Source organism: Rhinichthys klamathensis, unplaced genomic scaffold (assembly GCF_029890125.1).
Source record: "Rhinichthys klamathensis goyatoka isolate OS25496 unplaced genomic scaffold, OSU_Roscu_1.1 h1tg000243l_1, whole genome shotgun sequence".
NCBI lineage: Eukaryota > Metazoa > Chordata > Actinopteri > Cypriniformes > Leuciscidae > Rhinichthys > Rhinichthys klamathensis.
In genome coordinates, this window is record NW_026606765.1 from 744,624 (window position 1) to 759,451 (window position 14,828).

The following is a 14,828-nucleotide window of genomic DNA, read 5'->3' on the forward strand; positions in this document are numbered from 1 at the left end:
TCTGATAAATAAATAAAAAGTGTCATAAAAGTAATTTGAGAATCGGACTACACCGGTAATGTTGCGTTTTTGATTAATTAAAAAGAACTGGATCATTTGTGTAAGTTAACTGGCAGAAGAATCATTCATTTGGTAATCTGGCAACACTGGTTATGCTGTATGTTTCTGACTCACTAAAACAAACGAGTCATAAGAGTCATTTATTGAGAATCAGACTACATCAGTCACGCTGTACATTTTCTTTCATTAAAAAGAACTGGATCATTCATGCCAGTTCATTAGCAGAAGAATCAGCGTACACTGGTCGGACTGTATTTTTTTAGTAATTAAAAATACGAGACAAGAATCATTTGGAAAAGCTGTACAGTTTTGATTCATTTAAAAGAACTTAGTCATAGATGTCACTGTCTCAGAGTCATTTGTTCAGTAATCAGTCTGCACTGGTTGCTGGTTTATTATTAATAAATAATTGAATAAATAAACAAACAAACAACAACAACTAATTAAAAGTTGTTGAGTTTGAGAATTGAGACCATTGGTTTGAGAATTGGACTACGCTGTCGTATTTTTAATGTGCAAAAAACAAAAACATCTGGAATGAGTTCCAAAAAAATAACTGGATCTCAGTTCCTGAACCGACTCATACGACATACTTCTGTGGAGCACAAAAGAAGAAACTTTGAAGAATGGTTGAAAAGGAGAAGAGCCAACAGTGAAAGACTATAATGTTGTTGTTACAAGATCTTCTGCGATCTTAAATGTCTGCAATACACCTTATATAGTACACGATGTAAGAAGAGATGCTGAGTGCTTTCAGCGGTGCCAAGCCACATCATTAATGAACAACAACAAAACAAAAGGTAAATCATTTGCCTGGTCCAATCTGCAGATGCGCACACAGATGTGTACAGGTAATCGTGTTTACAGCATAAGCTTTATTTTTGTGTTCTTTTCCAATCTCAGGCCATTTCCTGCCATGTGATGAATTTGCCTGAACATCCACGCTCTGTGATTTGATTAATGAGCCTCTAACCATAGGGTAACCATGGTAATAAGGTCTAAAGGGATGGAATAGACAATAGAGATTTCAAATGTAAAATGAAAAGAAGATAATAGGGAAGTAATGTGCGCTATTAGTGTGTGTGTGTGTGTGTGACTGTGTTGGAGGTGATATAAAAGGGGAAACATGGCCATAAATAGTGTTTTGCAAAGGAAAGTTCAAAGAAAACCAGGTTTCCTAAACATTTTTCATTTCAAAATGCCATACTTTTCCGGACTCCTCTGTAGATTTTTCGGACCTGATTTTACATCCAACTGTTAAAGGGATACTCCACCAGTTTTTCTTATTAAACTATGTTATTCCCTTAACTAAGACGAGTTGATACATACCTCTCTCGTCTCAGTGCGTGCACTATATCGCTCTGTATTGCCGCAAAACTATGTTAGCACTTAGCTTAGCCCATGCATTAAATATGGGCCAAGCAGAGAAGCGACCAAATACTTCCACGTTTTCCCTATGTAAACACAGTTACTCGAGTAGTGTAACTTGACCTAGGCTGGTGACACAAAATAAACCGTTGCGCTTTTCTAAGCGTTTAAAATTGATGACTATATTGTATGGCGGAATACCATAACAAGTGCTTTTGAGCACTTCGACTTGGCGCAATAATATCTTCACTCGTGAAAAGTCCCGGCTCCCGCTTCCTCTCCCCCTCCCTCTGACATTTCCGTCAATACAACCAACGTGACATGCGCCGGTAGTAGTAGTTCGAGCGGAGTTGACGAAGTAACAGGTTGTTGGAAGCTAGTTAGCTTAGTTGGCATTCTAAACAGCACAGGCTCTCAATTTCGGTCGGCATCTGTTCGCAACAGTCACACTTGCACCACCAATTGCTGTTTGCCCGTGGTCTTTCGCCAGCTCCGGTCTGTTCTGGATCATATCTTTCTTGCCTCTCACGGTCCATAAGAGCTAATTCCTCCTCCGTGTACTCGGGTTCAAACTGATATGGCTCTGGGTCTTCTACAAAGAAGTCATAATCATCTACAAAGTCCGCCATTGCAAATGATCTGCAGTTTGCTAATAGCACAGCACAGGTGGTAAAAGTCACATTGGTTGTATTGACGGAAATGTCAGAGGGAGGGGGAGAGGAAGCGGGAGCCGGGACTTTTCACGAGTGAAGATATTATTGCGCCAAGTCGAAGTGCTCAAAGACACTTGTTATGGTATTCCGCCATACAATATAGTCATCAATTTTAAACGCTTAGAAAAGCGCAACGGTTTATTTTGTGTCACCAGCCCAGGTCAAGTTACACTACTCGAGTAACTGTGTTTACATAGGGAAAACGTGGAAGTGTTTGGTCGCTTCTCTGCTTGGCCCATATTTAATGCATGGGCTAAGCTAAGTGCTAACATAGTTTTGCGGCAATACAGAGCGATATAGTGCACGCACTGAGACGAGAGAGGTATGTATCAACTCGTCTTAGTTAAGGGAATAACATAGTTTAATAAGAAAAACTGGTGGAGTATCCCTTTAAAATAAATAACTGCCAGAATATCAGGGCTTTGAAACGGTATTAGGAACGGAGACATTTTTTTAACAGGAACATAAACAGATTTTTTTTTTTACAATTTTAAGAGTTCTGAACAGAAACACTTATTGAATATTAACTTTAACCGGTTAATAATGTTATTTTATCATTCTGTATAATATTTTAATTGGGCAGTCAACCAATCATGGATTCAAATATTACGGTCTATGCAAATGTGACAATTTGCATAGACCGTAATATTTGAATCCATGATTGGTTGACTGCCAAATTAAAATATTATCATAGGTAGTTCTCAGGAGTTTTTCAGAGGATGTTAAAGCATTATAAAGCATTAAGAGAATATGATTGGCAGGTAATATCCAGTGTGGTGTGTTTCAGAAAACTAAAAAAAAACTAAAAAAGCTTTAAGAAACACATTCTGCTTATCAGGTTAACCTGCGTTGAATATTCCATCAGATTTTAGAACTGAAACTTTCCTTTTTATACACTCATTTACCCTTGATGAGAAGCAAGAAACACTCAAAATGTTCAGGCTGCATTAAAAGCAGCACTAAATAACTGATAATAATCGCCAATGAGCTGCTTTGTGAGGATAATTTCCTTAAAAGCTTTATTTCTGGGTCTTGTGAAGCTGTGTACTATTCATATAATTCCTGTAACGCTGGGAGACTTCTGCAGTTGCAGAGCCGGCGACTGAGCAAAACGGAGAGGGGGAGAGTTTTGGGATTTCTGCACGGTTCAAGGTGTGATCCAAGAGGAAGAGTCAAATCCTGAGCGGTTTTCACACGAGCTCTCACCTGTTCTGCGCTGTGCTGCTGGACACAGCTGTAGATGTGACTCAGTGCGGCTCTGGTCAGCACGAACGTCGCCTGCTCGTTGATCAGAGTGTCCAAGTGAGCCTCAATCTACAGTACGTGACCAATAAAAATAACTTAATATTCGCTTTCATTTAGAACTCAGTTTGACCCATTTATCATTTTAAATTGTCTGATAATTTCAAATTTTTCAAAAAGTCCATGTGTAACACCTGAAATTCCAGCATTTCCAAGCGTTTATCGGTGAACTCGAAGAGCGCCAGTGTGGTCTTCATTATGTAGAGGGAGTTGACCATGTAGGTGGCCATATCCGCTGTGCCCAGGTTACTGGCTGATACCGTGCAGAGCTGCAGCAACGGGTCAAGGATGCAGGACAACACCTGAACACCAGCGTGAAAAGAGAAGACAAACTCTGTTGGACATAAACATAACCACCAGTGTTGGGGAAAGTTACTGTTAAAAGTAATGTGTAACAATATTGCGTTACTCCCTAAAAAAGCAACTAAGTGCATTTCTTAGTTACTTTTTATGGAAAGTAATGCATTACGTTACTTTTGGACTACTTTTTTTGTAATGAAAAGGTTTTAAAATAACAAAAAAACAAAAGTTCTATTTTGGCAAATGTAAAGGGCCCTTTCACACCAAAAGTGAACTGAATAAGACTCAGGCTGAAGGAAATGTAAACTGAGGTTTAAAGTCGTTTTTGCCCATTAGTGTGGTTTGAATTGGATCGTGGAAGGTCAACAGCTAAGGCATTGGTTAATAAAGTGAGATTAAATACATAAAATAAATGTGTGAAAGAAAGTAATCTGATTAAGTAAAGTAATCTGTAAAGTAATCTGATAACGTAAAGTAATCTGATTACGTAATCTAATAACGTAAAGTAAAATGATAACGTAAAGTAATCTGATAACGTAATCTAATAACGTAAAGTAATATGATAACGTAATCTAATAACGTAATCTAATAGCGTAAAATAATCTCATAACGTAATCTAATAACGTAATCTGATAACGTAAAATAATCTGATAACGTAATCTAATAACATAATCTAATAACGTAATAAAATAACGTAAAGTAATCTGATAACGTAAAATAATCTGATAATGTAAAGTAATCGGCGGTGTAAAGTAATCTGATAACGTAAAGTAATCTGATAACGTAAAGTAATCTGACAACGTAAAGTAATCTAATAACGTAAAGTAATCTGATAACTTAAAGTAATCTAATTACATAAAGTAATCTGATTACATAAAGTAATCTGATAACGTAAAGTAATCTGATTACGTAAAGTAATCTAATTAAATAAAGTAATCTAATTACATAAAGTAATCTGATAACGTAAAGTAATCTAATTACATATAGTAATCTGATAACGTAAAGTAATCTAATAACGTAAAGTAATCTGATAACGTAAAGTAATCTGATAATGTAAAGTAATCTAATTAAATAAAGCAATCTAATTACATAAAGTAATCTGATAACGTAATCGAATAACAAAGTAATTGATTACGTAACATGTTAATTGTAATGCGGTACCCTCAACACTTAAACATATGTACAGCACTCCATGCATATTTGGAAAACAGTGTATAATATTACTGCAATGCATAAACACAAATATAATAAGACAACTTATTAATTTCTTGAATGAAACGATAATAAAAAATATATAAGCTTTACAAAATGTTTCACTTCAACAAAACCACTTGATAAATGTTGTATAATACATAAATACAAGTTAACAAAACACAAAAAAACAAAACGGGGAGTATTTATTTCTGACAACCACATTCCGGTCACTAAAAGGTGGAAACACACTGGATTCCTCCACAAAACAAGAAATAAAAAGTCACCTGTGCAAAGTCAGCCTGTCGGGCATCAAGAGGCAGAACTGATGAATCATGGGAGGCCAACACCTCTCTGAGGAGCGACAGAGTCTGAGTGAGGGAGGCAGTGGGACCCAGATCAGGAGGAGGAAGCTCTACCTGAGGAAACATTTAAAAGTCTTGTTTAAAACACAAGTAATATATTGTAGGTTTCATGTGTTTTATACTTTTTCCAACACAAGTTTTAATTCAATGACTTTAAAAATGACACATGGTGCACCCATCAAGTTATAATATTTCCCTCACACCACATTTTGACTTTAAGCCCACAAAAATATCACAATGAATTTTAAATGAAAAAAAAACAAAACAGAAAACCACTGTGTATGAAGTGCATTTTTAATATCTTCTTAAATAAATTCATAGGTTCAGAAACAAAAAGATGTGCATCATGTCATTGACCCACAGACAAAACATTCAGAGTTTTAATAGCAGTATTTACCGCTCTAACTCATGTCCAATACCCTCAAACTCAAGCCAGGCATGTCTGACAGCGAGACTGACACCTCTGAAGGCTGGCTAATAAACACCCTGCTACGCGAACACTACCTAGGGCTCTGCTGCCTCTAATATAGCTTATTAGCTCTGGCCGGTGTTCCTGGCACCGAGCGACGTCCGGGAGCGATGCGTAACGTCCTAAGCCTGAGGTGATTAGATTAGCGGGCTGCTGAGGCCATAACTCTCTCAGAAATGTGGAGAGGAGGCCATCTTGCTCTTGCTATTGATCCACTTATCAATGAAGTGTTGTTGTGTTTTTTTTTCCAAAGTAGCCTGTTCGTGTTCAAGGATATTTTGGGGCTAATTTAAAATCCTTGGTGCGAGAATGCTGTTTTTCAGCCTAGCAAAAACACCATCCAACTGATGAATGATCTTAAGGCACATTTGTTGTGTCAATCACTATCAATGGATAGGATGTTGTGTTAGAGCGCCACAATGCAACGGGGTGTTCTGGGTTGTTTTCAGGCAGTTGTTGGAAGTGTTTTTATTGGCCATTAAGGTGTTATTTACAGGTTTACTAGCATGAGGGTGCGTAAATGGTTGCAAAATTTTCATATCTTTTCAGATGAATTTGGAATGTGTACAGTAAGTGTTATTTTAGTATCATTTATATACTATTATAGGATTTATCAATACTTTGAATTAGCTTTTATTTGTTCATTTCAGGTTAAGTTTAAGAAATTTTGTTATGTGCTTTTGTCATTTTTATTAGTTTTCTTGTAAATATTTCAATATTGGTTTCAGTATTAATGATTTAATACTACAACAAACTAATTTCAGTTAGCTGCAAAAGCAAAATGTTTAATTTTCATTTAAATATTTAAGTTTAAGTTTTTCCATCTAATATTTACATTTTATTTTATTTCAGTGTGTGTGTGAGGTAAATTAAACCGCGCGTCCGTGCCACTCATTCACACAGAGACACGTAGAACATGCAGGATTCGTATTTAAATAGTCTTACTCTCGCGCCCAGATGCGTTCTCAGGTACCGAAATTTGGCACAGATTGACTTAATGTGAATCTGTACTCGGTAGTACCGACGTTATTCGGTCGGTGCCATTGAAAGTACCAAGTTCAGTACCCAAACCCTATTGACAAGAAAAAAAAAAAAAAAAACCCGGAGAAGTACTTACTTTATCCATGAGGCGACTGGCATGGAGACTGAGACTGTTGAAGAACATCTTCTTACTGAGCATGTGCATCTCATCGATGTTCATCAAAAGAGAGGAAACGCTGGTACCCATGATGCCACTGAGAGAGAGGCACACGCATTCAGAAAAACTGCAATTTAAAAGGCTATGCCAAAAATTGGATTTATGTTTTGGATCCATGTCAAGCTCTTCAGTAAAATAAGGAGGAGGATTTGTCCTTTCATGAACCGTAGTCTGAAGTCAAGACAATAAAGCCATTCACAGAGGTGTGTGTGTGTGTGTGTGTACCTGATGGTGTGATGGTAGAACTTGAGCAGGTTGGAGAGTTTATACAGAAGAACTGCACCTGGCTCTGCAATGATGACCTGCTCGATACGCACCTAGTGGAGAAAATAAAAAAACAAACACAAATCAACAATTCTAGTGTCGGGTGTTGCGCAAGTCAGTACAGGTTTGCTAAAATATGAATCACTCGAATATGATACAACAAGAAAATACTAAGGTTAATTTAAAAAATCATATAGAAATGCTGGGAAGTTGAGGGGTTTATGGGATTAAGAAATGTTGCAAGCAGGACTTGAACCTCAGTTGTCCATTTAAGCACCACAGCTCAACTACTAAAAACTAATCCTAATTATTAGTTCCAATGACACTGTTTTCATCTCACCTTGAGTGGTCTGCACACTCCTTCAGTGATGTGGCCAACTACTTCCTGCATGTTTTCTTCAACCCCTGCATGGACACAGCACAACAATTGATCTACAACTCGACTACTTTCACAGAGCGAGGAGAAGCTCTAAAATGTTTGAAGTCTTAATGGCTTAATGTTCACACTGTAGTTTAATTCAGTTGTCAGTTCACCTTGTAGAACTTAATCCTGTTCTGTACACACACGGTTCAGTAATGTACGGGAGTGACAACCGAAATAACTCCAGACAATTGCAGGTAGCGACAACCGCATTTACAAAAACTCTATACAGTGTGTACAGAACCGAACTGAACAACTAGATGTTAATGACGTATTTAAACACGCATAAGGGATGTGTCTCTCTTCTGTGTGTGTGTGTGTGGTGCAAGAAAACCACAAGAGAAAGAGTTACGAGTCTTGACTCCATCGTATTGCCAGATCTTCCTAGAAAATAAAAACAAGAAAAAAGCCCCCAAAAAACTAGATAAATCAAAATGCTTTATATGGAAAACAATTCCTAAACATTGTGACCCGCATCTGCCTACTAGCCTTTGGTCACTGAAATATTAATTTTGTCAAAAGTAGTGGATACCAAACACGTGAGACAAGAACATTGCTACGGTTGCCATGGCATCAATCATCGCAATTTTGAGTTTTGTCCCGTACCCACATGGAATGTACTTTAGGGGATTCACTCCCGTATTTAAATGTGGTTGTCTCCCGAAACTTTACAGTGTGTACGTGGCCAAAGTGAAGTCATATTACCCAAAAATTGTCCATTGTCAACAGAAGTCACTTTCAAAGTATTGTTAGGGGTTTTCAAACTGGGTAGTTATAGGAACTCGGTTAGAGGAAATAGCCACCAGGACGGTCCCTCGAGGACTAAATTACACCTAAGGTCATTTTCCTGGTTGCATTTACAACGCCAGTAGGAACTCTGAAGTGACGCAAGCCGGCCGACAGTGATGTCATTAAAGCGCAGCGTTCGACAGCTGGAGGATGGTGTGACCGGAGCTGTGTTTTTGTTGTTGTGTCATGGGTTTCGTGATAACAGAGATTGGAATGTAGACGTACAGATTATGTGATTGAAAGAGCAAAAAGGAAGGACAAAATCTCCTATGACAACAAGCATCGACACAGGGAAAAGAACACAAGGCCACAGGCAGAGTGACAGATAAATGCCATTAACATTAGCTTTCTGTATGTTTATGTCTTTGGCGGTTTTCCATGTTCGTGGAGCAATGCTGCGTTCCAGACAACTCAGAATTTGGATTTTTACCACCTCATTCTTGGAAATAACGTCTGGACTGCCGATCAAGGTCGAACATTCGACCTGTGAACTCGAAGTACATCGATAAACGCCAAACCTCCGCGAGACGCGTCATTTGACGTCATTTCCAAGATGTCGGCAAGTCCTGCTTCCAATGAGCATAAACGTAAAAACAAACTTTAACATCAGACTTTAAAGGGATAGTTCACCCAAAAATGGAAATTGTGTTATTACTTACTCACCCTCAAGTTGTTCCAAACCTACGAATACGAATTTCTTTCTTCTGTTGAACACAAACAAAGATATTTTGAAGAAAGTTGGTACCCAGAGAGTTGACGGTAGCCACTGATTTCCATTGTAGGAAAAAATAAATACTATGGAAATCAATGGCTACCGTCAACTCTCTGGTTACCAACATTCTTCAAAATATCGTCAACAAAAGAAAGAGACTCATACAGGTTTTGAAGGACTTGAGGGTGAGTAAATGATGTTTATAACTAAAGTCATTCCCAGTTCCTGCGGTGCGAACACGCCAAAAAGCAGGTTCTTCCCCCAATAGTTATAGGAACTATGAAATTGATGCGAAAGCCCATTTTCTGTTGCTCAGTGCGGCGAATTTGCATCGCAAGCGAAATTCCCGATAGCACCGATTCCTATTGGAATTACTGGATTTGTCTATTGAAACAAATTATTACAAAGAAACGGCAAGTAACATTTAATTAAAAGTGAAATTGTAAAGTAGAAAGACTGAAATAAGATTTCCTTGTAAAACTCCAATAATCTGTTTAAATTCAAAATTATTGTATTTTTTTTTTTTTACAGTGTATTGACGATAGAGCTTTTGCAGCAATTTTTTCTGATGTGACCGCAGCTTAACAAAGGACAAAGCAGCTTGAGGCAAAACTTCAGCAGCTGTAGAAAGGCTGAACCTATCCCACTTGATCTTCAACAGAAATGGCATAAACACGAGCAAATCTCACTTGCAGTGGCGACACAGCATTTGTGTGAATGGAACAACATGTACCTTGCACGGTAACTTGCTTGAGCAAGGCCTCCAGGTGCTCCTTCTCTGAGGCTGTGGCTTGGTGAAGCCAGGCCAACATGTCCCCAACATACCTGTTTGGATGATTGTATGTTCAAACAGACATGCATAAGCACAAACAGAGATAAAAATCAATGGATCAACACAATATTACCATAACCCTGAACGGTGATTCATTCAGGAACGAAGCAAGTGGCTGTCTTTCACATTGAATTATTGATTCGTTCAAAAATGCTGATTTATTCAGGAGTGAAACACAACTGCTCTGAGACGCACAATGGTTCTGTAGCGCTCTTTCAAAAATATTTTAGCCGGTGAAACGGAGTAAAAACAGACCTAAAATATGCCTAAAATGTAACTCATTAGTAAAGTCTTGTTTATTGAACTGTTGTGTAAAATCAATATCACATTTGCAATCGTGCTCATATTCGGGGAAAAACAGTATTCTTGCTCAAGTCATATTCCTTAAAGGGATAGTTCACTTTAAAATTAATTTTTGGTATGTTTTAGCTTACCTCAAGGGCATCCAAGATGTAGGTGTCTTTGTGTCCACAGTATTTTCAATTTTGATATTTTTAGGTCAAACCGTTCTTGTCTGTCAGTCATATAATGCAGGTCTATGGTCTAGAGCTGGGTTTCGATTCAAATTTCAAGAATCGATTCGATTCCGATTCTCAAGATCTTGAATCGATTATCATTATTCGATTTGATTCGATCCGATCTGATCCGATTTTCGAGATTTAGAAATGAGTTTTTTTGTTTTTTCCAGCTGTTACCTGAATTACAGGACTGTAGTTATGCAACATATTGATACTATTAGGCTATTATAGACATTTAACTGCTTGTTTTGAACTTCATGCATGTGTATTGAATGTTAAACAAGTTCATAATGATAACAAACAAGACTGTTTATCGTGGTGATGTGTAGCCTACAGAGGCTTCGCACAGACAGTGAATGAGAGAGATCGGCAGAGCGCGTGCGATTACCTGCGGCTGTCTTTGAAGTCATATGTATTCGTGAAAAAGGTTGCCGTGTCAAAGGAAAGCGAAATATTTGTCGTATCATCCTTTTAACGTTCACGTCACGGGTATTTGCTATAAATGCGCGTCAGCAGCAGCGCTGGTCAGCATTCCACAGCGCGAGGAAGCCGCGGGGAAATAAAATCAGCGAGTCACGCATTGAATCAATGCCATATTGGTCTCTAATAAGTGAAGCATCAGCTTCAGCGTTGCCCATGCGACGCATTGCTGCTCAGCTGAGCCTTGAAAAGTGGAACTCAAAGTTAAAAATAATTAACACCTTGTTTCATTACATCTCTTTTAATGAATCAGCTTTTTTGAACGTGTTCGTTGAATGAACGAATGACTCACTCAAAGCCTGTTGTTGTAACAGTGTGCGCGCTGAGTGAAAGCCTTTCAATGCGCATACAGGGATCTCCAGTCGCGGCAAGTTAAAGTTCACGGGGAAAATGTAAGCCTATTATTAAATCGATCCTCTGAGTTACGGATCGATCTTTAGAAATTAATATGAAAATCGATTCAGAATTGGTGAATCGATTTTTTCAACACAGCCCTACTATGGTCACCACCTCAAAGAGCATGCACAGAGAAGTCCAAATTAATCATGATTTAATGACTCGTAAATGTAAATTGATGGCCAGTATTTATATCGTTTTTACCTCTTGTAATCACAGTCACGTCCAAGTACTCTGATGGCGCGGGCGCCTCTGTCTGCGCAAGCGCCAGCAAGCGCCGGAAGTGATCTCTCGCACGTGTACGTCACTCATTGTTTACACAGAGATTTCGGAAGTGTTACCTTTCACTGTGAAGATCTAAACATATTTAGATATCGAAATCGTCTTCCACTGCGATTTCCTGTATATCAACAGACAAAGTAGAATTTTTTTCCCCAAACGCGCGAGAGATCACGTCCAGCGCTTTCCGGCGCTTGCGCAGACCGAAGCGCCCGCGCCGGCGCCCTCAGATCATTTGGACGTGGCTGTGGTTACAAGAGGTAAAAACTATATAAATACTGTTCGTTTTCTCACACAAACCGCTCGTTTCGTGTCTTAGGCCATCAATGTGTACTTACATTTACGAGTCATTAAATCATGTTTAATTTGGACTTCTCTGTGCATGCTCTTTGAGGTGGACCCCATAGACCTGCATTATATGACAGACAAGAACGGTTTGACCTAAAAATAACAAAATTGAAAATACTGCGGAAACAAAGACACCTACATCTTGGATGCCCTTGAGGTAAGCTAAAACATATCAAAAATGTATTTCAAAGTGAACTATCCCTTTAACTACATCATTTAGAAATATAGGACACAAATTCATACAGGGGTGTGTTTTGCCTCCATATCTTGAATTTCAGGGTCATTCTAACTTTAATCTAATAGCCTGGACTCTCCAGGAGTGTTTTTTTTTTTTATAGTGCAAAGTGAGTGACATGATAAAGTCAGCTCAGACATCAGTTTGACTTCTTTTAACTGTAACATCCATCTAGCGCATGTTTACATAGAAAAACAATGGAAAAGCAGCACAGTGGAATGCAAAAACACTTTCTATGTGATCAGCCTCTTACAGGTTTAGAGTGAAATGAGGGTGAACTTCCTTTAATACCTCAGTTTAGGGGTTTGTTCAAATCTCTAACCCTAACTATGACCAATTGCAATAGTGATGATGGCCTTAGCAAACGAAACCAGCTTGCACAGGTCGGAACTGGATGACTAGATGATTAATTGCTTAAAGTGTTTCTTCTAGATTTGTAGTTGAGTTATAGATTTCCTGAGATTTGAGGCCATCACACAGTCAGCTATCATTACATCGGCTCCATATCCTTTAACACCGGACAGCAGGGGAAGTGCTGTTCTGAGAACCACCGCTTCCCACTTTTATCGACGTTCTGCCAAGAACCTCATGTTCTCTCCTCGGGTTCCTGACGGGAGGGGGGAGGAGGGCGTTCGAAAGCTCGATGGGGTGCCGGCCTGGAGCACGTGCGACGATCCATAGATCTCAACGGCCCGACCTTTCTCTGAACCTGCGCTAAGTAATTCTATGAAAGAGGAAGCACTTCCCTGAAAGAATCAGGTTGGGTTTAATGTGCTTAGACGCTGAATTGGATTTGCAGCTTCAGGATACGCAGCGCAAAGGAGCATGGCAGCTCTACATGTGAGGACGTTAATCAGCGATGGAGAGGCTTTTAGTGGCTAACAATGGTGTGACCCTCGAAATGACCCCCAATTATAGCCGGTTTGAAGTAATTATTTTTAGCGCGCTGAAGAGAAAATGTCATCCATTTTGTTTCTGCAAGCTTTCGAATGGAATGATCACAATGAGTGCACTTGTCGTGGACCCTACCTCATCGGATCGTGAGAGTGCATCTCTATGGGTCTCGGGGTCCCGCCCGGGCCTCCGCGGGTCAGGGCGTCAATAAAGCCTCGGACCACGGCTGAACGCCGCGCCGTTCCGAACTCATCCAGTGTGTACCTGGGAGAAGCAGAACAGAGTGAGAATTAGAAATGAATTCAAGGGGTTTTGCTGGTTTGCACATAGCCCATGTTGTAACCACATACTCTGCAGGCAAAAAGCATTCTTCTCAATTGAGGGCCGTTCCAAATTAGTTGGGGGTTTTTTCAGACTTTTTTTTTTAAACACAATATATATTGCAAATAATTCAGTTTTCTTTTAATGTAGAGTCAATACTTTAGCCGTGGCTGATTCTTTTTTAGCGGCCTGTTAAAACCACAACACAAATGTGCTCATTCTTCAGTTGCCATCAAACAGTTCAGTTGTCATTAAAAAATTTTCCCCCCATGGCTTCTTAGTAATTAGACACATGGTCACGCTTTGTTGCCGAGAACTTCCATATACGATGACCCTCTATCTAGCGACTAACCTTATTCACAAAATAAAGGAAATACATGCATAAATTGAGCAAGCTTGAAATTATAAAGACATGTTGTTAACTAAATTAAATAAGTAGCTTATATATTGTCATTGTACTAAAACCAAAATAATTATTAAAATATTATCTGGAAAATATTTAGTTAGATAACTATGCAAGTTATCTTTCAGAGTACAGTTAAAGTTATAAAAATGAAGAGAAATCTTTCCTTATGTGAAATCTTTCAATTTCAAATAAGATTCAAATAGAATTGAGTGTTTTGCGTAAAAAAAAATATCACAAAGGAGATTTAAAGAGAATTATAAGAACATTTACACAGGTGACAGTGGCAGGGAGAAGTGCTGTAGAGAGATTCAACACACATGATTTTGGAAAAATTAACACCAGTAATAAATAAATAAAATATTCTACAATTCTATACAAGATTTTTTTTTTTTACAACTTTATATGCACAGTTCTTTTGACTTCATACTGTTGAAAACTAGGGATGTCAATTGAATAAAATCATGAACGAGCAACTGATTTCAGTCCTTACAAAGTAAAATGAATAGGTAAATGTAAAACTCGTATTTCTTAAAATATTTTTCTAAATTTTCTCTTAAATATTCAGAAGACCCCCTAGAATAGTGGTTCCTAGGCGTTTTGACTCCAACTACCCATTATAAAAATCCCCATGCCTTTTTAAGATTAAATTTAATTTACATAGAAATCACACTTTTAAAATTTAAATGAATTTATACAGGTTTTCCTGGTTTCCTTATTTTAATGCTTGTTTTGTCTTAAGTCAAGTCATCTTGGGGTACATATTAAAAATATGTTGTTTGTACATCTGTAGTATAAACAAGATTAAATGCCCGGGCCAGAAAACAAAACAGACACTGCGAGACCTTCAGAACAGCCACCGAAATCAGCAAAAGAAAAATACTTTAGGTTAGAAAAACCCAGGGTCACACACCCAGACAAAAACAATGGAGGGCCCCGTTCGCAGTTAGGAAACGTGGCCATGTTTTGA

At 38.4% G+C, this 14,828-nt stretch overlaps 1 protein-coding gene across 1 annotated transcript in view; it reads right to left on the minus strand.

Moving 5' to 3' along the window:
• The window catches only part of cog6 (component of oligomeric golgi complex 6), a 72,310-nt gene that overhangs the window by 14,717 nt on the left and 42,765 nt on the right, over positions 1-14,828 (minus strand). The window contains exons 9-16 of the mRNA XM_056265974.1: positions 13,270-13,398; positions 9,886-9,977; positions 7,571-7,635; positions 7,192-7,283; positions 6,886-7,003; positions 5,222-5,353; positions 3,578-3,745; positions 3,348-3,455 (exon numbers count right to left, since the gene is read on the minus strand). Of these exons, the coding sequence (XP_056121949.1) occupies positions 3,348-3,455; positions 3,578-3,745; positions 5,222-5,353; positions 6,886-7,003; positions 7,192-7,283; positions 7,571-7,635; positions 9,886-9,977; positions 13,270-13,398 (904 nt within the window). The remainder of the gene's footprint in view (positions 1-3,347; positions 3,456-3,577; positions 3,746-5,221; positions 5,354-6,885; positions 7,004-7,191; positions 7,284-7,570; positions 7,636-9,885; positions 9,978-13,269; positions 13,399-14,828) is intronic.